We start from the raw sequence: 23,602 nt of genomic DNA on the forward strand, positions 1-23,602 counted from the left end.
ATGCCCCATGATTACATCTGATTCTTCCTTCGATTTTCTTCTACTTCTCTCTTTCAGTTTTCTGGGTTTTACAATGTTTGAACCCTAATTTTGGAATGAGGGTTTTGACTTTAACAATCAATTTAGGGGTTTTGACTTCATTTTTGTCGAAATTTATTTTTATTCGATAATTCATTTTTTTTTTAATTATTGATTAAAAAACTAATTAAAATTACGCACGTTTTAAAATAAGTTATCGGAGTTACTGTTCCGTCACGGTCTATTACTATTCCGTCAGGTTTTTTGGCGGCGCGAAAAAATCTTTAAGTTTGGAGGTTTATTGTGCTAGTGAAATTAGGTTAGAGGTTTATTGTAATAGTGAAAATCCTTCGAGGTTTAAAGTGCTACCTTTTTGATCCCTCGAGGTTTAAAATGCGATTTTCCCGAAGAACAATGTTAATAATGTTCATCAAAAACTTTAGACCAAAGCCTTACCATAGTTAAAAACTGAAAATCATTAATCTAAGGGAGGATTACTACACTAACCTTAGAAAGTATCTATATTACTTGTTTGACGCACTTTTATTTTTTTTACAAAACTAACCTACCATACCCAAAACACTCTTTTGGCCTTTGTTGGAAAAAACATAATTACGAAAATGCCATTACTTTTTTTAATGCCACGTAGACAGAATATAGCGTTGAAAATTTGATAAGTCTACCAGGCTTTGACGGTAGACTTATCAAATTTTGGTCAACGCAAAAATTTTGTCGGTATAGTTATTAGGTCGATGGTAGATTTATTCGAGAGTTGGTAGAGTTTACAAATGTTGGTAGACTTATCTTGGTAGAGTTTTGACGATGAGAGGTAGATTTATTATGTTTTGGTAGATTTGTTGTTATGAATGGCAGACTTGTCAAACATGTTGGTAGATTTGTTAAAAAAAGCGTTGACTTTGTCGCATAGTTGACTTTATCGGTAGATTTATTGACAATAATGTAGATTTAATTTCTGAGTTGGTAGACTTATGTCCTTTGACAGTAGACTTATGTGAAAAAAGTTGTCAATATGTGACGGTAGATATATCTGTTTTATGGTAGAGTTATATCTAGTTGGTAGATTTTTTGCTTTTGTGGTAGATATGTTTGTTTTGTGGTAGATTTAAATTCAAGTAAAATTCCTTCCGGTGAGTGGTAGATTATTTGTTACATGAGGTAGACTTACAAAATGTTGGTAGATTTATTTGTTTTATGGTAGATATGTTTGTTGTGTGGTAGATTTAAATTGAAATAAAATTTCTTCCGATAAGTGGTAGATTATTTGTTACATGAAGTAGACTTACATAATGTTAGTAGATTTGTTTGTCAGTTTGGTAGAGTTTATGTAATCTGGTAGAGTTATTGTATGTATGGTAGACTTCTTATAATAATCATGTGGTAGATTAATTAAGTTTGGTATTTACAAAGATAACCTCGATCTGGTAGACATATGAGGTGCTTATGGTAGACTTGTTTCTATGGTAGAGTTATTTTCCATGCTTGAGGTAGACTTAGTTGTTAATGTTTGGCAGACATTTGACTTTTTGGATTGAAATTACTTTTTTGTCCTAAATGTATCCTGCAATCTACGAAAAAACCAGAGGTGTGGTAGACTTGTTTTGGAGTGTCGTATGTTAAACAGGTTTCGTACATATGGTAGACTTGTTCAATGGTTATATTTGACTTGGTTTTGTTACCATTGACGTTTTCTTTGCATGAGTTTGCTAAGATTATGTTGGTTAACTGTGATTCGATCACAGATGATTATTGGTCTTCACGATATAGATGCCATAATCAATTGTCAAAAATTTCTAACATGAATATTTTTTCTATGATATATCTTTTCTCTAAGATAACTTTGCTTTTCATATTAACTTTGAACATATATGTCATATATGTAATAACCATCTCTTAACTTATGATCTTTTGATTTTTATTTTGAATATTTGTTACATATAACTCTATTTACATAAACTCTTACAACATCACAATGTCAAATGATTTTAGTCATGTGTTTTGATTAAAATTTTATTCAGTTATGATATACATCATAGTGAAAGTAAAGAAATAAATTGAATTGAATAATAACATTACTAACAAATGTGGTAAAAATGTGAAATGTCTAGGTGAATGTTTTACGACAAATATAATTTGAAAACGAAAATATTATCATTTAAAATCTAATTATCATTTTTACAAATTCAAATATAGATATACTATCAATTTAATAATAAATCTACCATTATTTCAAAACAAATCTACCAAATGCAAATCTACAATTCATAGTAAAACATGTCGGATCGATGCTGGATATCCCATCAAAAATTTGTTCACCATGGCAAAGCCCATAATCTGTAAAAAAAAAATAAAAAAATACTGTCATTCGTATATAAAATTCAAATATATACGACTGATAAATCTACCATAAATAACTAATAAATCTACCATAAATAACTAATAAATCTACCAAACACATATCATTTTTCAAATAAGTTACCATTAAATGACTAATAATTCTACCAAACCACATCGTTTTACAAATAAGTCTATCATTAGATGAATAATAATTCTACCAAAACTTCACATAAAAACGATAATTGTACATCAGATAAATGCACCATCAAATAACTAACAATTCTACCATCATAAAAAACGATAATTGTACAGTCATTAACAAATATATATACCATCAAGTAACCAATAAAAACTACCAAACCACATAACATTTTAAAATAAATTTACCATCAAATAACTAATAAATCTACCAAACCACATATCGTTTTTAAAATTATATACCATCAGATAACTAATAAATCTACCAAACCAGATATCGTTTTAAAAATAAGGGATAATTTACCATCAAATAACTAATAAATCTATCAAACTACTTATTATTTTAAAAATAAGTCTACCATTACACGTTACAAACTTTACAACAACAAAAATCTACCATCCACCAGAATTTTTTTTTTTTCACCGGAATCTTGTTCCGTCGAAGATAAACATATTAAACAAGTTATCTGCAACAACAACAAAAAAAATATTTTTTTTTGTCACCGCCAACCACCGCAACTCATTAGTTTATCATCGATACTAGATCTAAAAACCCAGATCTAAAAAAATAAAATAAAAGAATTCGAAATATAAGAAAGAAAACTCACCTAATAATAGAACGAATTGTAGAAGCCATGGGAAGATCTAGATCTAGATCTTCGAGCTTGGAAATAATGGAGGCGCCTTGGTACCAAAAATCGGTAGGGCTATGCCTCTTTTTCTCTATCTGAAACATCGATGCTTTGAAATTCATTGAAGATAACTATTCATGCAACAAAATTTAACAAAAAAAAAAAAGAAAGAGGAGAGCAAGAGAGGAATGGAAGATAAGAAGAAGAGAAAGAAGAGGAAGAAGAATAGCAGCGCCTTAGAGAGAGAAAAGAAGAAGATAAATTTAGGGTTTTTCTCTTTTTTCTTTTTGATTTTGTGTATTTTTTAATTTTTTTTCGTTTAAATATTAGTTTTTTTACAAAAAATAAATTTGAAATTTTTCAAAAAAAAAAGTTTTTCTGAAAAAAAAAAATTCGACCAAAAAAAAATCAAAATAGCAATTTTGTAATAACATAAACATTAGAATGATTTTTTTGATTTTATTAATAATAAAAAATAATAATTTTTTTTATTAACTATAATGGCATTCTCGTAATAATATTCAATATTTGGATAAAATGATATAAGACCAAATTTATAAGGTTAGTCTGGTAAGCCCTTCAATATGTTAGGCTAAGTTTGTCAATTCATCAACCTTAAAGGCTAGTCTGATGAATTTTCACTTAATCTAATTGCCAAGGAGCAAGATCTGAATGCGTAAAATAAAAAATACACGTATCAAGTGATAATGACAGTTTAAGTTAAGAAACAAAACGAATAAGAAAAAACTAAGCACTTAATTTTCTCGTATTCTATTTTTTTATTTAGATTATTAACGTTTTTTTTTTGTTCTTCTTATTTCTAGGACAAATTGGTATAATCCAATGCAACTGGGGCTACTTCACATAAAAGTAGCACCAATCTGCTTTCTACTGAAGCAAACTTACTCACCTTGAATTTCTGTTATTGTTCATATTCTGGACTTGGATAAAAATGAACCCGCAAGTTAGCCGCATTAAGAACCTTCTCCACATATGCCGATTTCGTATTTCATACCCCTATAAACAAACACAAAGCAAAGTATTGTATTCAAATCACTCAAAGTTTTAATAAAAAAAATTTCAAACCAAATGAAAATTTCAAACCAAATGAAAATCAATAACCAAACGGTCAAAAGAAAAGAAAGAAATACCTTCAATTCAACAATATGTGACCGTTGAAGAGCTTCCAATATAAAATGAATATTATCTATCAAAGCTTTAAGCTGAAGAAAAAAAAACAAGTAAACATCACATAGAAAGAAGAAAACAAGGATTGAGCATAAAACTAAAACAATAGATAAATGAAAGATAAGACAAGCAACAATCCCACCTTATTGAAACTTGCAATAAATTGTATATGAACAAAGCCTTCATCATTCATGCGTTTGCGCAGAAACTCATCCTTAGATAAATTCTCAACACTGCAACAAATTTAAAAACCTAAAAATTAACACTAATAAAGTTGTTTGAAATGACATATAATTTTGTGCAATGGTAGGACACATCAAAAAGCATGTATATATCAAAAAAAGCATGTATTACCTCAAATAATAGTCAATTTGGTTTCAAGGGGAACTTCTTCTTGACTAGCTTCAGCGGGAGCAGGAGCGGGAGCAGGAGCGGGAGCAGGAGCGGGAGCAGGAGCGGGAGCAGGAGCGGGAGCAGGAGCGGGAGCAGGAGCGGGAGCAGGAGCGGGAGCAGGAGCGGGAACAGGAGCGGGAACAGGAGCGGGAACAGAAGCGGGTTCAATGAAAGGTATGCGGCGATGAGGATGATACATCATAGGTGGAGCAATTTCTAAACATGAAACATATGCAAACATAAAATCTCGTAAAGATAAAAAAAAAGACTATTCAATGTGAGTTGTGACTCACCGTGGAAGACCATAGGATAAAACGGCTGATGAACTAGCACATACTGAAGATAAAATGGCGGCACATGTGGTGGTGGTTTTAAAAATCCCGACGTAGCTCTTGGTGGTTGTGCAAATCTGACTGGCCTGTGAACACTCTGACTTTGATGAAGATGGTTGTTACTGTTCTGGTTCATGTGTGAGTTCCGTTCATATTGATTTTGTGTACTTGATTGTGACGCAAACTGGTTTTTTTGGTTTGGTCCGTGCAAAGGAAATTTGGTTTGTCTTGTAGACTGAGCAACATTACCACCATTGGTAAACGTAGAGGCAGCAACCGTTTGTTGTTGAATTGATCTTTGGTCGATAATTTGTTCAATTTTATCCATGAGTAGTTCAGCAAGAATAGCACTTGGCTGAAAATAAAAAGACATATAAGCTACATTAGTAAATCACAACACATATATATTAGAAACATCATTCAAAAATAAACTTGCTAAGCAAGTAAGCAATACAAAAGATTGGAAAAATATACGGATTTGCAAATAAAAACTAAAATACACATGTTAGAACTTGAAATTCCATAAATTCTACAATAACTTTTAAATCCAATATAGATTTCTCAATGAATAACACCCTCTTATATGGACAAATCAAGTACTGAAAAAATAAAATAAAAAAGTTTCAGTAATGAAACAAAACCGCTATGGATATAAGTACCTGAGAAAAAGGAACAGGTAATGATGATGATGATGATGATCCATCGCCGAGACTTGTTAGCGAATCAGAGGAAGGTTTGTTCGACCAAGGAGCTGCTTTCGTTGTCGACTCAGAAGGCAATGGCCACGAAGAAGCTCCCATGACTGTTTTGATCACATGATCTCCATTAGAGAGCCTGTTCCAAGCAGGTTTCTTCTCGGCATCACCAAGGGACATTCCAGAGTTGTCTAATTTCTCCTTCTCCTCCATGATCGTCGGTGAAGCAGATGATACAGATGGATTCGACTCCATTAGAGCCGTTGTTACAGAAGCTACTTCCATCGCAGAGGAAGGATCCGAGGAAACAGAGAAGAAAGAATTAGGGTTTCTTCTACGAAACTCTGATTTTACAGGACTCTGATCTCTATTCTAATAAACATCTTTGATCACTACAACAAAAGACAAACAAAAATATCTTAAGAAGTAAGTAGAGAAGAAAAAATCAGGAAAGAAAAAATCAGGAAAAATCTGAGAAATTAGGGTTAAAAGGAAAGTATAATGCAAAGAGGAAAAAATCGAGGGAATCAGCCAACAAATTTCCCAGAAATTGGAAACGAAGACGGACGGCCTTTTTTTAAGTTTTTTTTTTGTATTTATATGGAGAGTGAATCTTATTGGCTTTCGGCTACCGTGAAAATTTGAAATTACAGTTTTACCCTTAAAGAAAAAACACGTATTTTTCTTATTTTGTTTCTAAACAATGAGATCCTATTGGCTCATTACAATTTGTGAGGATCGATACTCTAAATTATATAGATGTTGAAATTATCTAAATAATTATTAAAAATTAACTAACAAATGAAATCTTTAATGATTAAGATTATTTTCTAGATTACAAATAGAGAGATTCTGCGGTTGACAAATATGCATACACTAGTCAATATTTACTTTTATTTTAACAAGATAAATACTCAAATTTATTTTAGTAAGTAAACTTAAATTATGGTTGCCATACAAAATTGATAGAAATATCAGATATCATTTTTTTTTGGGAGGGGAATATCAATATCAATCAGCTGAGGTCTAGTTTAGTCAGTAGGTTAATTGTTTTGTATGAAGTATTGATCGAATACGATAGGCGCAAGTCATGGGTGTTTTGTATGAAGCATTTCAAACTAAATTAAAATAATTAACCTACCACAAGAAAACATGCTGAATTCCTATGAATTTTTCTATGAAAATTTTGGTAGAAAATTTTTTAATCATTTTCCTACGAATTTATGACAAAAAATAAAAGTGGTAGGAAATTGAATGAAAATTTTCTACGATAAAAATCGTCAGAAAATGGTCAAAATATTCCTACCAATATTCAACCAAAAAAATATCCGTAGGAAATTTGTCAGAAATTTTTGACCACTTTTCTAGAATAGAATATGTAAGAAATTACATATCAATTTCCTACGAAAAATAAATATTTTATTATTTAAATATCCTATCAATTTCCTACTGAAATCAGTCAAAAAGGAAAATGGGAAAAATCCCACATCGACCAAGCAGAGTAAAGGTAATGCTGAACAGACTCTATAAATAGGCACATGCTTTAAAAATAAAAAATATTGAGTCAATAAAAATAATTTGGGCTTTAGAAGTTCCATATTTAGTTATAATTAATTTCTAATTAGTTTTTAATTAGGTTGATTAATTTTGTATTTAATTTTTATAATTTGTTTAATAATTGAAATTATTTAATTTTGTAATTAATTGAATTAAAACTTTTTTATATAGCTAGTAAGAAAATGATAGGAATATGATAGAAAACTGTTCGTAGGAAAAAGGTTCGATTTTTTCGAAAGAAAATGGAAGGAAAATAGTAGCAAATGCCCTACGATATTCTGACCAAATTTTCCGATGAAATTTTCCGACCAAAAATTTCGTAGGAAATTTCCTACAATTTTCTGACCATTTTTCCGACGGCATAGAACTTACCAAAATTTTTCGTCGGAAATTGGTAAGAATGCCTATTTCCTACCATTTTCTGATCAAACCTCCCCTCCCCCTTTTTTTTTTGGTATTCTGCCATTTTATATGGTCAAATACATTAACCGGTTCAAAAAAAAAATATTTACACTAGTAAATACTAAATACAAATACAAAATTGAATATGTTATAAACAAATGGACTTCTAGTAACCGGCCCATTAACCATCAGGTTAATTTCTCATGGCCCATTAGGGTTTCTGATACATTAGTTATGTAATGTATATATACACTGCTTATGGAAACAATAAGATCTGAGTTTTTCCCTTAATACGTTATCAGCACGAAGATCAACTTCAAACGATCATATCTCTCAAAATACAAGGAGTTAGAAGGCGATCTACATATCATTTTGAAGCCCTGGAAGAGAAGAATCTAGTGGTGAAAACCGCTCCTCAATCCGACACCAGACGCGCCCTCAAGACTCAAAACAATCGGCGCTGTCCCACCTTAGCGGGTGATTCTTTCCAAGCGGTGGTTCCTCCATTGTAGCAGCTGTTCGTCCTCCCTTCTGGCCATCATTCTCAGGAGTTTCCAGTAGATATCTGTGGTCTTTAGCTCCCAGATCATAAGCCGGTCAGAAATCCATTTGGCGAAAAGATATGCAAGACAATATGGATATCATTGTGGATAGTGGATCGAGCCACACCATTCTAAAAGACAAGAATTACTTCATAAATTTAGTAATCAAAACCGCAAACATTAGCACTATAGCGGGTAGTTCGAGCCTAATAGAGGGCCATGGCCAAGCTAATGTGTTGTTATCAAATGGCACATATCTAGACATCTCTGATGCCTTATACTCACCCAGTTCTAAGAGAAACCTATTGAGTTTCAAAGACATAAGATTGAATGGTTTCCATATCGAAACTCAGGATGAAGGGAACAAAGAGTTTTTAATTATCACTAAAATGATAAATGGCCATAAACAAGTTTTTGAAACTATACCCGCCGTATCTACTGGCATTTACCATGCTAAAGTCAGTATGATTGAGGCTAATGCTGCTATCAAAGCACGGTTTTTAGATTACACTATTTGGCATGATCGCCTGGGTCATCCCGGTGCGAACATGATGCGTAAATTAGTCCAGAATTCTAAAGGGCACAGCCTTAAACCAAATGGTATGTTCCCTCAGCACCTCAAGTGCACAGCTTGCTCACAAGGGAAACTGATTACCCGACCTTTACCAGTCAAAGTGTCTAAAGAGACCTTGAACTTTCTGGAAAGAATCCAAGGAGACATATGTGGACCAATTCACCCACCTTGTGGGACATTCAGATATTTCATGGTCCTCATTGACGCATCGACCCGCTGGTCGCATGTCTGTCTGCTCTCTTCTAGGAACCAGGCTTTTGCTAGGTTATTGGCCCAAATCATCAGATTACGAGCCCATTTTCCAGACTTCCCATTAAAGACTATACGTCTTGATAATGCTGGTGAATTCACTTCCCAAGCGTTTAATGAATATTGTATGTCCATGAGGGTAAGTGTTGAACATCCCGTTCCACATGTCCATACACAAAATGGATTAGCTGAATCCTTCATTAAACGAATTCAATGGGTTGCTAGACCATTACTCATGAGGTCACAACTCCCGGTCTCAGCTTGGGGACACGCAGTCTTACATGCCGCTGAACTAATACGCATACGACCATCTAGTGAGCACAAATATTCACCATCCCAATTGCTAACGGGTCATGAGCCAGACGTCTCTCATATTAAAACATTTGGGTGTTCAGTCTATGTACCCATTGCACCACCACAGAGGACTAAAATGGGACCTCAAAGGAGGATGGGAATATATGTTGGTTTTGATTCTCCCACCATCATAAAATATCTCGAGCCAACTACAGGAGATCTGTTTAAAGCCAGATATGCAGATTGCCGATTTGATGAATCGGTATATCCTAGATTAGGTGGTGAGATAGACAAGCTGGTAAAAGAACTTTCATGGAATCAAACATCCACACAATGGCAAGATCCTCGGACTCTAGAATGTGATTCAGAGGTCCAAAGAATTATACATTTACAAAAGCTAGCTAATCAATTGCCAGATTCCTTTGCTGACTCGAACAAAGTTACCAAATCGTACATACCAGCTTGTAATGCACAGTACGAATAGATGTCCCCTCAGGGAAAAGTCAAGTTGCTACAGAGTCTGACGCACGTAAGAAACGTGGCAGACCACCAGGTTCCAAAGATAAGAATCCCCGGAAATCAAAGAAAGGTGCAAGGATTGAAACCGGATTCAAGAGAACACGGATACAGCCTCAGCTGATACTTACCCTATCGAACCATCTCAAGAGGTTTGGGACGCCAAAACTCAAGGTTCTGAAGGGATTGATAATAATGAGATCTCAATCAATTATATCATATTCGGTTCTCTATGGAACAGAAAAGATGTCGACATCAATGAAACTTTTGCATACAAGGTAGCACTTGAGATTGCGCACACGCAAGAGGATCTAGAACCCACGTCTATAATTGAGTGCACTCGTAGATCAGATTGGCTGAAATGGAAAGAAGCCATAAACGTGGAGTTGAATAGTTTAAAGAAACGGAATGTGTTTGGTCCGATCTTAAGGACACCATTCGATGTTAAACCAGTGGGAAACAAATGGGTCTTTGTGCGTAAAAGAAACGAACTCGGCGAAGTCGTTAGATACAAGGCACGCCTTGTAGCACAAGGATTCTCACAGAGACCCGGAATCGATTATGAGGAGACTTATTCTCCAGTGGTGGATGCAACTACATTTCGATTCCGCATAAGTCTGGCCATAAGAGAAAACTTAGATTTGTGGTTAATGGATGTTGTAACCGTATATCTTTATGGACCACTGGACAGTGAAATCTATATGAGATTACCAGATGGTATTGAGCTCAAAGATAAGCATGCATCTCGTGATAAACACTGCATTAGGCTGAACAAATCCTTATATGGACTGAAACAAAGCGGACGTATGTGGTATAACCGGTTAAGCGAATATCTCATCAGAGAAGGCTACGAAAACGATCCGATCAGTCCATGCATCTTCATCAGAAAATATCAAAACAAAGGATTTGTAATCATAGCAGTATACGTGGATGACTTGAACATCCTCGGAACATCTGGTGAAATCGCCCAAACAGTTGAATGCTTAAAAGCAGAGTTTGAAATGAAAGACCTAGGCAAAACTAAATTCTGTTTGGGATTACAACTTGAGTACGTCAATGACGGAATCCTTGTGCATCAATTGGCATACACTGAAAAGGTACTCAAGAGATTCAATATGGACCAGGCCCTCCCATTAACCAGCCCAATGGTTGTGAGGAGCCTTGGATTGGATAGTGATCCATTCGGTCCAAAGAAGGACGATGAAGAAATCCTCGGTCCTGAAATGCCATACCTCAGTGCTATAGGAGCATTAATGTACTTGGCTAGTCACACTAGACCAGACATCTGCTTTGCCGTGAGCCTCTTAGCTCGCTTTAGTTCGTGTCCAACTCAAAGGCACTGGAACGGTATTAAGCACATCCTTAGATACCTTCAAGGTACTAAGGACTTGGGATTATTTTATTCTAACCATAACAAGGATGGTCTAGTTGGTTTTGTTGATGCAGGATATTTGTCAGATCCGCACTGTGCCCGGTCTCAAACCGGTTATGTTTTCACGCATGGAGGAACAGCCATATCTTGGAGATCCATGAAGCAGACTATTGCCGCTACCTCATCCAACCATGCGGAAATCTTGGCCATTCACGAAGCTAGTAGAGAGTGTGTTTGGTTGCGGTCCATGACTCAGCATATCCGATCAGATTGTGGTATGGACGAAGATAAGGAGCCTACGGTGATGTATGAAGACAATGCAGCTTGTATCGCTCAACTCAAGGACGGCTACATCAAAGGTGACCGGACAAAGCATATTCTGCCCAAATTCTTCTTCACTCATGAGCTACAGAAGGATGGTCAGGTCAAGGTTCAGCAAGTCCGATCAAGCGAAAATTCAGCCGATCTATTCACTAAATCATTACCGACTTCTACACTCCGGAAGCTCATTCATCAGATAGGAATGCGTAGACTTAGAGATCTACAGTGATGCCTAAACCAGGGGGAGTAATGCGTGTTGTACTCTTTTTCCTTCACCATGGTTTTTCCCACTGGGTTTTCCTGGTAAGGTTTTAATGAGGCAACGTTCCCCAGCGCATTATAGAGATCCCGGTTTTGTGACAGGCACGGTTACCTTGTCCAAGGGGGAGTGTTATAAACAAATGGACTTCTAGTAACCGGCCCATTAACCATCAGATTAATGTCTCATGGCCCATTAGGGTTTCTGATGCATTAGTTATGTAATGTATATATACACTGTTTGTGGAAATAATAAGATCTGAGTTTTTCCCTTATCTAACTTATTTGATCGATGAAAACAAAAGATTTTTTTTTTTTTTTAAATCTAGAGCCATAGAGGAACGTTGTTTTTGAATCCATTTACTGGTTTATAATTCATCATATATGCATCCGAAAACGAACAGGTTATATAAAAATCAATCTTCATATACAACATCTAAAAAATATAATACAACTGTAGTGCAGAATTTTTTTGGACTTTAACCCAATAGTCTTCTAAAGAATATAAAAATTTTGCGTATAGAAGATGGCTAAATGTTATATAAATGTAACAAACAATCAAAGGATGGCCAAAATTGAGAAGAAGTATAAGAATGGAAGTGAGAGAGAGAGAGAATATGAATAGGACGAAGAAGAAGATGAGCTTGGTCTTTGAGATGGAATGTTTGTGGCCTCTGGGTCAAATGAAGAAGCTGGTGGTCTAGCCGAGGAAGAGGAACGGTTCGATGGCTGCGTCCGAGCTGAGGTCTCACCAGTGGAACCTGAGCCATGAAAGTAAAGTCAAATCTTAGTGTTCTTGAGGGAAGAAGAAACAATTAGAAAATCTTTTGACAAGAAACACTCACAATCGGATTCTTTCCAGCCCAGAATCAGTTTCTCACGATCAAAGACAACGCGATAGCCAGTCATGAAGTTTTCTGCAAATCCAATAAAAGCTCGCATTTTGAGTTTAAGCAAGACAACAAAAATTTTGTTGGTTTTGAGTTTTCCAAATTGATACTTACGTCCAATGATGCTAATGTCTTCGCTCTTCATGATGGCTAAACAGTAGACAACTGTGTCCTGAAAACATCAAAAGGAGAGACAAAGCTTAAGTTTAGTGGCAGACACGGAACAGAGGTGTGCTCTGTAATAACAGAGGCCCTAACTAACCTCTATGGGGACTACTATTAACGGGTGATAAACAGGATATGAGCTCCCGCCTTTCATTGTCAGATTCACATCTGGATACTCAAAGCTTTTTTTGTTTGGGCTGCAAATATAGAAGATAGGTCCAAAAGTTAGTCAGGTTCTAGAGAGAATCAGAGAGAGAAGGTGAACCAGAGTAAAGAGGCAAACCTCACTGCATAACAGTACTCGAAAGGCAACTCGGAATCAGTTTGATAACGTTTGTCTAGAGCTAGAGAATTAAACTGCAACGTCCATACATCGGTTTTATCAAGCCATGTAAGTACCAAAACCAAGATCATATACAATAGTAAATGAAAACTTACACTTTCTGAAATAAGGGTGTAAGGTGCATCAGTCAGATAAGTGAACGAGGTTCCAGTGTCGAAAACAGCATCAAATTCAAGATCTCCTGTATTTCCTCCAACACTTATTTGAGTGACGGTGACATTGTAAGTAGGACTGTTAACATGAAAACAATATAAGTAATTAGAAGTATATTCAAAGAGATGGACAAGTTATTAGGGTTAAGCATAAAGAAGACAATGATTCGACCGTTTGCTTACTGTGGTTGTCTTATGTTCAATGGCGTTTCTCGTTGGTCTACGCTGCCTTTATCTCCAAAACTGATTCTACCAGCTCCATCGTCTCCAAAACACATTGAGAATGAGTTTGCTGCAATTCCTTCCTTAGCTAATACGCTCGGAACCGATATATCTTCCAAGCCAAGCCCGAAAAGACCATTTGGAGCTGCACCATCATGGAATACACCGGTCTGAACTAGACCACATCTGCTCCAGCACATAAAGATTGTCAAGATCAAAACCACAAAGGTTTAAAGCTTGCTGACATTATAGATAGTTTGAGAAACATAACATTACTTACCCCAAGGTAATCCGAGCGCGAATAGGTTTGGAGTTTTTCTCCATTGAAACTAAGTGAAGCACATCCTCAACCAAGACTCCAGTAGAGGATGTACCATTAGAAAGATACCGGATCTGGTATGGGCAATCACTAAGAGGTGAAGCGCATCGATCAACTCTTGTACATAACGTGCTATTACAAGGAACTTTAGAACTTGTCGATGATGCATTAGGGCTATAAATATTGAGGTCCAAACTCTGTTCAACAAAAGAAAAACTCATGTAACGAACCCAACAACATGTAAAATATAGCAAAATGTCTAAACAGATAAGTAACACATCAAATTCTAAACATAAGAATATCTCATTAAGTGTCCAAAATCGTGAAAGATTTGTAGTCCATATATATAGTGAGCATTGAGAGCATCACTGATAAGTCTACTATTGGTCTCATTGTATTCAACACAACTAAGCCAAAGTCTCAATCAGAACAAACCAATCAGATTCAGAAACTTCCCATAATTCTAGACCAAATCACTCAAACGCAACTATGTTCTTATATAAGCAACAAAGAAGAAACCTCACCGAGCCTCCAGGTGCTTTCAACTCACGAACACAGTTGGTACTGCAGTCACAGGGCAACCAAAACAAGTCACTTCCAGTGTCTAGAGCCACCAGAAACCAATCAGACGGAGTCCCTACCGTCACATTCGCGTAATGCAAACTGTACAAAACATCAAAAATCAACAAATTCAACATAAAACATCTCCAAGTCTCATTTACAGTCACAGGTTCTGGTAACGAATCAAGCTTATGAGATTTGACAATCATGAAAGGAGAAAAACCTTACAATCCTAGGGCGTTCACACGAATAGTTTCATTGCCGTCAGCGAAAGTGACGAGCGATTGATCTTCCGATGCGAGTCTACGGCCTCTGATCAAACGATCTCGATGAGCCATAACTCTGTAATACTTGGAAGAGTCCCGATTAGGCAACCCATCTCCGGGCAAAACCCCAACGACTTGATCGGAGAAACGGTGGTGAAATTCAAACCCGAATTCGCCTAATCCTTCGCATCTATCCAATACCCAGCTCGAAACCAGCATAAGAATCAGACCCATAAACATAATTCTACAGCTCGAGTACCAAACCATGGCGGTTCGTCGTCAAAAAGTAACCCCGCCGAGATCTCGGAAACTTTCTATGAAAAAAGTCGAATTTTCCGAGAATTCGAGAGTTAAAGGTATCCAAAAGACTAGCCTGATTCTTCTTTTAGCTATGGGGTGATGAGAATTTTGATACGCAACCGAGAAATTAGGCGAGAAGGAATCGTGAGTTGAGAGAGAAGTGGAGGGTGAAGCAAGAAGCTCCAAAGTTTTCTCTTTGTATCATCAACTTTCAAGTCAATTTCTTTACCAAAAAACAAAACTTTCCAAGTCAAATTTATTTTCCACAAACAATTAATAATAAATCATTTTGACATATTATATTAATATTATAGTAAAAAGGTGGCAGGTAATTTTCTTCCTCTAGCTCAAAATGGCAAAAGTCAACGCGAAAGTCGTCGAAGTGGGACCCAAAGTCATCTCTGTGGAATATTCAAACAATGTGTAAATTTGTAATCCACAGACCATAATCGTTTGCTACTGAATATATTATGGTTACGCCATTGAATTATTATACGTTTTGGTCAACACGTCATTGATTTATTTAGAGATTAATAATTAGTTACGGAGTTGAACGAACTTTTTTGTCATTTTTATACTAATGAGTTAGTAAACTTATCATAGTTACATTTGAGATTGTACCAAATATTAATTAGTTTCATAATTTGTTTATATCTATTCTATTGAAACAGAAGCACATTTAGTGCTTGCATCCAAACATTCCCAAAGTTTTTTTTATAATATTTTATTTAATTTTTATATTTAATTTCTGAAAATTAATTATTAATTTAGATATTTTTAGATTTCCTAAAATCTAGGTATCTTTAATTTAAATTTCAAATTATTAAAAATTTAATTAAATTTAGTTACAAAAATTTGCATTCAATTTAATTTAAATTCAAAAAATTCAAAAAATTATAATTAAATTTTATTACGAAAATTTAGATAATAATTTTAATACTTTAGAATTTCTTAAATACATGAAAGATTTAATTTAAAATTTTAAATTTAAATAATATTTTTATAAAAATGCATAGTAAATAAATATTTTATCGTATTTTATCATAAACAATCGGTCTAAAATATCAAATATTTGAGATTAATAAATATTTATATTATACAAGATCGAGCTGATTAGAGTTATATATATATATATATTTAAGGTCCATGAGTTAATTTATTAAAACATGTAAGATATTAAGATGATTTGAGACAATTAAACTAACATGTTAGCCCGTTTATATATATATATATACATTTTTTAATAGCACAAATAGTAAATAAATATCTTATTATATTTTTTCATAATCAGTGGTCCAAATATTCCATATTAGTAAATATTTATAGGGTTATACAATTATAATTATAGTCTTATACGGGTTAGTTTGTCAAAACATGTAAGATATTAAAAATGATTTAAGATAACTAAACGGATGGATTAGCAAATTCATAGATATATAGATTGTTTATGTGTAAATCTAAATTCACATAATAAAAAATTTATAATTAACATTAGATCAATATATACTTAATTAACGTATACTCTTATTCAACTAACTAATATACAAATTTTACTGTTTAAAATTAAAATATGATAACAATTTAAAAAAATAAATAACAAAAATTAATTATATCTAAACAAAAAAGATAAATGCAACTTATATTAGAAATAAAAAATAAAACATTCCCGTGCGTCCGCACGGGGTTAAAATCTAGTTTATAGGTTAAAAAAGGTGGGCTAACTAATTATTCGGTTAACTTGTTGGCCTATATTTTAATTGAGAAAATAATGATACAATATTGAAATAAATAAAATCATAAAATCAAGAAAATATCCAGTGATAAAGAAAATAATATTTAAATGACGATTTGATCTGACTTTGTTTAATTATTTTGGTAGTTAGTCAGTTAAATGGATCACAACGATATTTTTTTGAATAAAAAACATTCAGTTTTTTTGTCTTGTGTTATTGCACAAAGAAAAACATACATTAAAAATCAAGATGAAAATGAAAAAAAAAATCAAGATGAAAATGATTAACTTAAATGAATGAGAAAATATCACTAAAGTGCTTTGATTCTGCATTGTACCTACTATCTGCTTTTTTTTAATAAATGAAGGAGAGGATCACTTTGTAAAGATGTTTTTGAGTATATGATGTTGGAGGTGAAAATCGTATTTCCGGTTTTCTCCGGTACAAACTGAAATCGGTATGAAGTAAACCCAATTTACGAAGGAACTGTACCAAGAAAATTGGGTCAAGTGAGTTTTTGGGCTGAACATAGCCCAATAAGTCGAAGCCGGTCAGAAGCTTCTCAAAGAAACTAAGAAGTTTTCTGAGTTCGGAGGAAAATGGAAAGTTTTCGAATAGAAAAAGGAAATTGACGAGAAGAAAGGAAATTGTCGAGAGAAAAGGAAAATGACCGAGAGAAAAGGAAAGTCTTCTCAGTCCCATATCGCAGAGAAGACCCACGAAGACCGACTTACATATATAAAGGGAGAGGAATCGACATCAGAAAGGACAAGAAATTCGGGAAAGACTTAAAGACTGAGAACTCAATACTTTAGCTTCTTAGTTTCATAAGTCTTAGTTCGTTTATCATTCATATAACCGAACTCAGTTGTATTCTTCGATCGATTTAATAAAATCCGAGTTTGCCGATCTAAATTACTATTTGGTCCCTTGTTCGATATTCACATATCAACAATTGGCGCGCCATGAAGGGGAACTTAACAGAATACTCAGTTTTAGATCGGATTCCGGAGAGATCGATTAAACTATGACAAACCAAGTCAATGTCCATGAGGAGGAAAATCCTCTCGGCCAAGGGAACGGCGACATCCGAGCCTCCGCTGAGCAGACAGGAGGAACCCCTGGGGAGACCGTTGGAACAGAGGCCGGCCAAACTCCCCCAACCGTAGGAGGCTTTGGAACTGAATTACTGCTCCAAGTGTTCAACGCTCAGTTCGAAGCTATCCACAAAAGGAGCAAAGAGCGCTTCAGTCAGATGGCGGCACAGATCACCGAGCTCAGTCAAACACGAACTCCCCTTCGAGTTTGGAACATCATTGACGACCTCAATACAGACGGTGACCCGGCTGGAACTATGCGATCTACTGCTGTCGGATCGGCAAACGCCCCAACACCACCGGACCGCTCACGGGATTTGATGGCGAACGCTGCATGACGGCCAGCACAGTCAAAATCCCAATCTACCTTGCCGGAGTTGCAAATATCATCCAATTCCTCATCCTTGACAAACCAGCAATCTACAACGCTATTCTCGGCACACCTTGGTTACACGCGATGAAGGCAGTTGCCTCTACGTATCACCAATGCCTGAAATTCCCGACTCCCGATGGTATCTACACTCTCCGAGGTAACCTAGCCGTCGCCCGATCGTGCTACATAAACAAAACCTAAGCAAGAGTCGATTACTCAAATCTGCATCGACGAACTCAGGCCAGAACGCCAGGTCGGCATTGGCGCCGACTCGACCCAAAGATCCGCGACACCCTCGTTCACTTCCCGAAGCAACACTCATCCACCTTTGCATGGTCGGTAGAGGATATGCCTGGGATCGATCTACAAATCGCTTGTCACGAACTCAACATTGATCCGACATACAAACCGATCAAGCAGAAGTGCCGAAAACTCGGACCATAGAAGGCACAAGCCGTCAACGATGAGGTCGAGCGATTACTCAAAGCAGGATCCATCACCGAGGTCAAATACCCTGACTGGCTGGCAAATCCCGTGGTTGTCAAAAAGAAGAACGACAAATGGAGGATTTGCATCGACTTCACCGACCTCAATAAAGCATGCCCAAAAGACAACTTTCCTTTGCCTCATATCAATCGCCTCGTGGAGGCAACCGCCGGAAACGAACTTCTCTCATTCATGGACGCATTCTCCGGATAGAACCAGATTCTCATGCACCCTCAAGACCGAGAAAAATATCGTTTATCACGGATCGCAGTATATACTGCTATATAGTTATGCCCTTTGGTTTGAAGATTGTTGGAGCAACGTACCAACGCCTGGTCAACCGAATGTTCGCAAGCCAGCTCGGGCGAACTATGGAAGTTTACATTGACGATATGCTTGTCAAATCACTCGTCGCTTCCGATCATGTCGGCCATCTTCGCACCTGCTTTGATATTCTAGACCAATACGGCATGAAACTCAATCCCACCAAGTGTACGTTCGGCGTAACGTCTGGCGAATTCCTCGGGTAAATAGTCACACAGCACGGCATCGAAACTAATCCGAAGCAGATCGCAGCTATACTCGAACTCTCATCCCCAACAACCAAACGAGAAGTCCAGCGGCTAACCGGACGTATCGCAGCACTCAACCGGTTCATATCCTGATCAACAGAAAAGTGCTTGCCGTTCTACCAACTTCTCCGCGGTAATAAGCACTTGGAGTGGAACGAAAAGTGTGAGGAAGCTTTTTCCGAATTCAAGAAATACTTTTCTACGCCGCCAGTTCTATCCAAACCCGAGACCGGCGAGACACTGTACCTTTACATCGCGATCTCGGAATACGCGGTCAGCAGTGTCCTAGTTCGCGAAGACCGCGGTGAGCAGAAACCAATTTTTTACACCAATAAGTCCCTCGACGGATCGAAATATCGCTACCCAACCTTGGAAAACTTCGCCTTTGCCGTGGTTATCTCAGTGCGAAAGTTACGCCCATACTTTCAATCACACTCGATCGTCGTCCTAACCGACCATCCTCTTCGTACGTTCCTTCACAGCCCAAGTCAATCCGGCCGACTCGCCAAATAGACCATCAAACTCAGCGAATACGATATCGAATACCGAGGAAGGAACGCGACAAAATCCCAACTCCTGGCGGACTTCTTGGTCGAACTCCCACCGAGCTCGTCGACGTCAACCCAGCTGTACAACCTTGGATCCTCCATGTCGATGGCTCCTTCGCCCATAAAGGATTCGGCGTCAGAATTCGTCTCAAATCTCTTGAAGGCAAGGTCATCGAACAGTCATTCCGCCTCGGCTTCCCGGCGTCTAACAATGAAGCTGAATACGAAGCACTAATCGCCAAATTACGCCTTGCCAAAAGAATCGGCGCCGAACACATCTACGCCTATTGCGACTCTCAACTCATAGCTAATCAATTTCACGGCGAATACGAAGTCAAGAATGATCGCACGGATGCATACCTTAAAGTCCTTAAAGATGTTGCTTCGGAATTTTTAACCTTTGAGCTTACGAAAAAACCGCGAGACGAGAACGCTACTGCCGATGCTTTAGCCGCCTTTGCGACTAACTCCGATTCTGATCTCCGGCGAACAATTCCAGTCGCGGCAATCGAACGACCTAGTATCAAGCCCGCTCCGAGCTGTAATATTATTACAAGACGACACGACTATGAAGCCCGACCCAACCTCGCTCCACCCCTCACCTGAAAGAAAAGTCCTAAGGAAGTTGTCACCGATGTCGATACCGATATGAACGAACAAGATGACAACGAGTCCGATCACGAAGACGCATCCGAAGGCCAACACATCCCAATCGATATCGAAACTGAAGGCGAAGACGATCCCGAAGATTAGAATTTAGAAATCGTCGGCTACATTGGCGATAGAACGGTCCCCGCAGACAAATGGGCAGCTCGGCGCCTTAAGGCTCGCGCAGCTCGATACGTGGTCATTAAAGGCACCCTTCTTAGATGGGACGCGTCCGGCGTACTTTTACCTTGTGTTCACGGAAACGACATCATGGAAGTTATGCAGAAGGTACACGAAGGAGAAGGAGGGAATCACTCTGAAACTCGGTCTTTAGCATTCAAGATCAAAAAAGCCGGCTATTACTAGCCTACTATGCTCTCCAACTGCGAAAAGTACACTGCACGATGCGAGAAGTGCCAACGTCACGGTCCGATGATCAATCTTCCTACCAAATTTGATACGAGCATGGACGAGGTGCGAACTGAGGGTCAGGCCGGAGAACTAGTTCAGGTCGAGAATTAAGACCAAGTGGCCGACCTAAGCGAAGTCGAGGTTCAGGACGGGAAGCAAGACGAGGTGGCCGACCTGGATGAAGTCTTATCCGTTCCAGCCGGTCCAATGATGCGGTCTCGAGCCAAGAAATTATCCATGGCCGTTTGGAGGTTATGCACCGACCTAAGGGCCAAGTTCACGGACGCTACACTAAATAACCGAGCTGTAACGCTTTTGGCCTACTCGGACGGTGTAGTTCCTTAATACTCTTTTTCCTTGCATCCGGGTTTGTCCCACTGGGTTTACCGGATGAGGTTTTAATGAGGTTAAGGTCTACATCACTCTTATCCGTAGTTAGTTCACTAGCCTTTACAAGAATTCAAAAGATCACTCGCGAAAAGAGCCGAAGGGACATTCAAAGGAAGCCGAGTGGTCATTCAAACTTATTTAATGTTTTCATTTATTTTCTTGTCTTTTGCACTTCTTTTACGACTCTATATAAAGAGCCAGACTCCTTTGTATTTGGATTCACCTTTTATCAATTTTATCGAGATTTTCTCTTGTTCTATTCGAGTTTTTCCTTTCTTAAGGTGGTTAGCCTTGAAAGTTTTATTCGGTTTATCGAATTCAATCCATAGGATTCGACGCAGCCTTCATTTACATCTTGTCTCGATTTCGTTCAAAGTAGTTTAGGGGCAACAGGATTTTCGAGATTAAGTCTCACGCCTGTTTATCCTTTACCCGCGAGATCTACTCTTGGTGTTTTCCATCCCCTCGATCACTATCTGTTTCTCGCGAGCTGAGCCTAAGGACCTTCGAGATAACCTCTCACCCCTTAACATCTCTCCGATCAAACCGACTTTTGCCGAGTTTATCAACCTCCACTAAACAAGCAAGTGCAAGTCCTAGAGAAATCGTATCAAGTGGTATCAGAGCCCACTTGCTTAATCGGTAGTGTCTATCTATCTCTTTAACTTCCGCCTTTTCTCATCTCTTTTCTTCTGTTATTTCCGTTATAAAAACAAAAAAAGAAGTTCAGCAGTAAAAAAAAAAAAGAAGTTCAAAAGTCAAAAAAAAAAAGAAACGTATTCTTTTCTATCTATCTTTCCTTATTCTTCTCCTTTCAAACGCTTGATAATCCAAAGGAACCTAGAGGCAGTCATCGTGATTCGATTAACTCTTTTAGAACCGGAAGAAAATCTCTTGTGTGGGTTTGTGAGATCAATAAGAGTGTGAGTGAATCAAAGAGAGAAACACTAGTAATGGATTTTTTTTGTACTAACGAGTTTGTTTCTTTTTGCGAGGTACTTGTATGTCATCTGACTTTTCTCTGGACAAGTGCGAGTTCTACACATTTAGAGACGGAAACCACGTACGTTGGTATAGCACCAAGGAGATGGAGGTCAAACTTAATCAAATTACCGAAATGATGGAGCGTATGAGCCAAAGGATGGAGCGGCTTGAAGTTCAGCCAAGACATGAGGAGGGTAACGATCAGAACCGCGAGGAACCAATGCATATCCGCCGAGATCGGAACTTTGAGCAAGAGATGGACAATCCATTCTACGCAGATAATCACTCATCCGGAAGCAGCCGAGTCAGGCCGCGAGGCAACCGCGGTGCACACCGTGGCCGAGCTGGAGGAGACCGCGACCGAGGAAATTATCGACGTGAAGGAGGACGACCTCAGCGACCAGTCCATGAACGACGAGAAGCCGAACAGACTTGAGGGCGTAATGATAACGACCTAGGAGGCATGAAGCTGCGGATCCCACCTTTCTACGGGAAGAACGACCCAGATGCTTTTCTGGAATGGGAAAAGAAGGTGGATATCGTGTTCAACTGCCAGGATTTATCGGAGAAGAAGAAGATCAACTTGGCGGCTTCCGAGTTCAATGGCTATGCCATAGACTGGTGGGACCAGATCGTGACCTGTCGCCATAGAAATGGAGAGCAGCCGGTGGAAACTTGGGATGAGATGGCTACCCTCATGCGACAGCGGTTCTTTCCATCTCACTATCATCGAGAGATACATACCAAGCTTCGAAGACTTACGCAAGGAACCAAATCCGTGGAGGACTACCACCAAGAAATGGAGCGATTAATGCTCAAGGCCGATGTATTTGAGCCGGAGGACGCGACCATGGCCAGGTTTTTAAGTGGCTTGAATCGGGATTTGCAGGATCGTATGGAATTGCAAGAGTATAACGACATGGCCGAGATGTTACACAAGGCAATTCTGGTGGAACAACAACTCAAGCGAAAGGGTACAAATCGTTATACCCCTGGAACCAGTTCACGGCCGACCTATCGAGACGACAAGGCAACCTACCCATCGCGATCTAATAATGAACCGAGGACGGACACCACACCGAACCAGAACACAGGCAAGACCGAGGTCAACTCATCGAGGACGTGTGACATCGAGTGCTTTAAGTGTCGGGGCAAAGGACACTACGCCAATAAGTGTCCAAACCAGCGAGCAATGCTTATACTCGACACCGGAGAGATTGTGTCCGATCATGAGGAGGAGACCGAG

The 23,602-nt window shown here is 37.7% G+C and overlaps 1 protein-coding gene and 1 long non-coding RNA gene across 2 annotated transcripts; both read right to left on the reverse strand.

The window, feature by feature from the left end:
* Positions 1-3,717: 3,717 nt before the first annotated feature.
* LOC112089959 lies at positions 3,718-4,807 on the reverse strand. Its single transcript, XR_002901322.1, has 4 exons — positions 4,746-4,807; positions 4,534-4,624; positions 4,355-4,426; positions 3,718-4,220 (listed from the first exon to the last, which is right to left on the reverse strand). It is a non-coding gene; the product is annotated as an uncharacterized LOC112089959 (long non-coding RNA).
* A 7,474-nt stretch (positions 4,808-12,281) lies between these two features.
* LOC18026195 (aspartyl protease family protein 1) lies at positions 12,282-15,288 on the reverse strand. The gene is made up of 10 exons (XM_006409185.2): positions 14,777-15,288; positions 14,512-14,650; positions 13,949-14,184; positions 13,630-13,854; positions 13,390-13,525; positions 13,235-13,308; positions 13,049-13,148; positions 12,901-12,958; positions 12,742-12,813; positions 12,282-12,657 (listed from the first exon to the last, which is right to left on the reverse strand). Exons 1-10 carry the CDS (start codon positions 15,079-15,081, stop codon positions 12,455-12,457), a joined length of 1,548 nt encoding a protein of 515 aa, XP_006409248.1. The 5' UTR covers positions 15,082-15,288; the 3' UTR covers positions 12,282-12,454.
* Positions 15,289-23,602: the final 8,314 nt, after the last annotated feature.

Source organism: Eutrema salsugineum, unplaced genomic scaffold (assembly GCF_000478725.1).
Source record: "Eutrema salsugineum unplaced genomic scaffold, Eutsalg1_0 scaffold_11, whole genome shotgun sequence".
NCBI classification, from domain to species: Eukaryota; Viridiplantae; Streptophyta; class Magnoliopsida; order Brassicales; family Brassicaceae; genus Eutrema; species Eutrema salsugineum.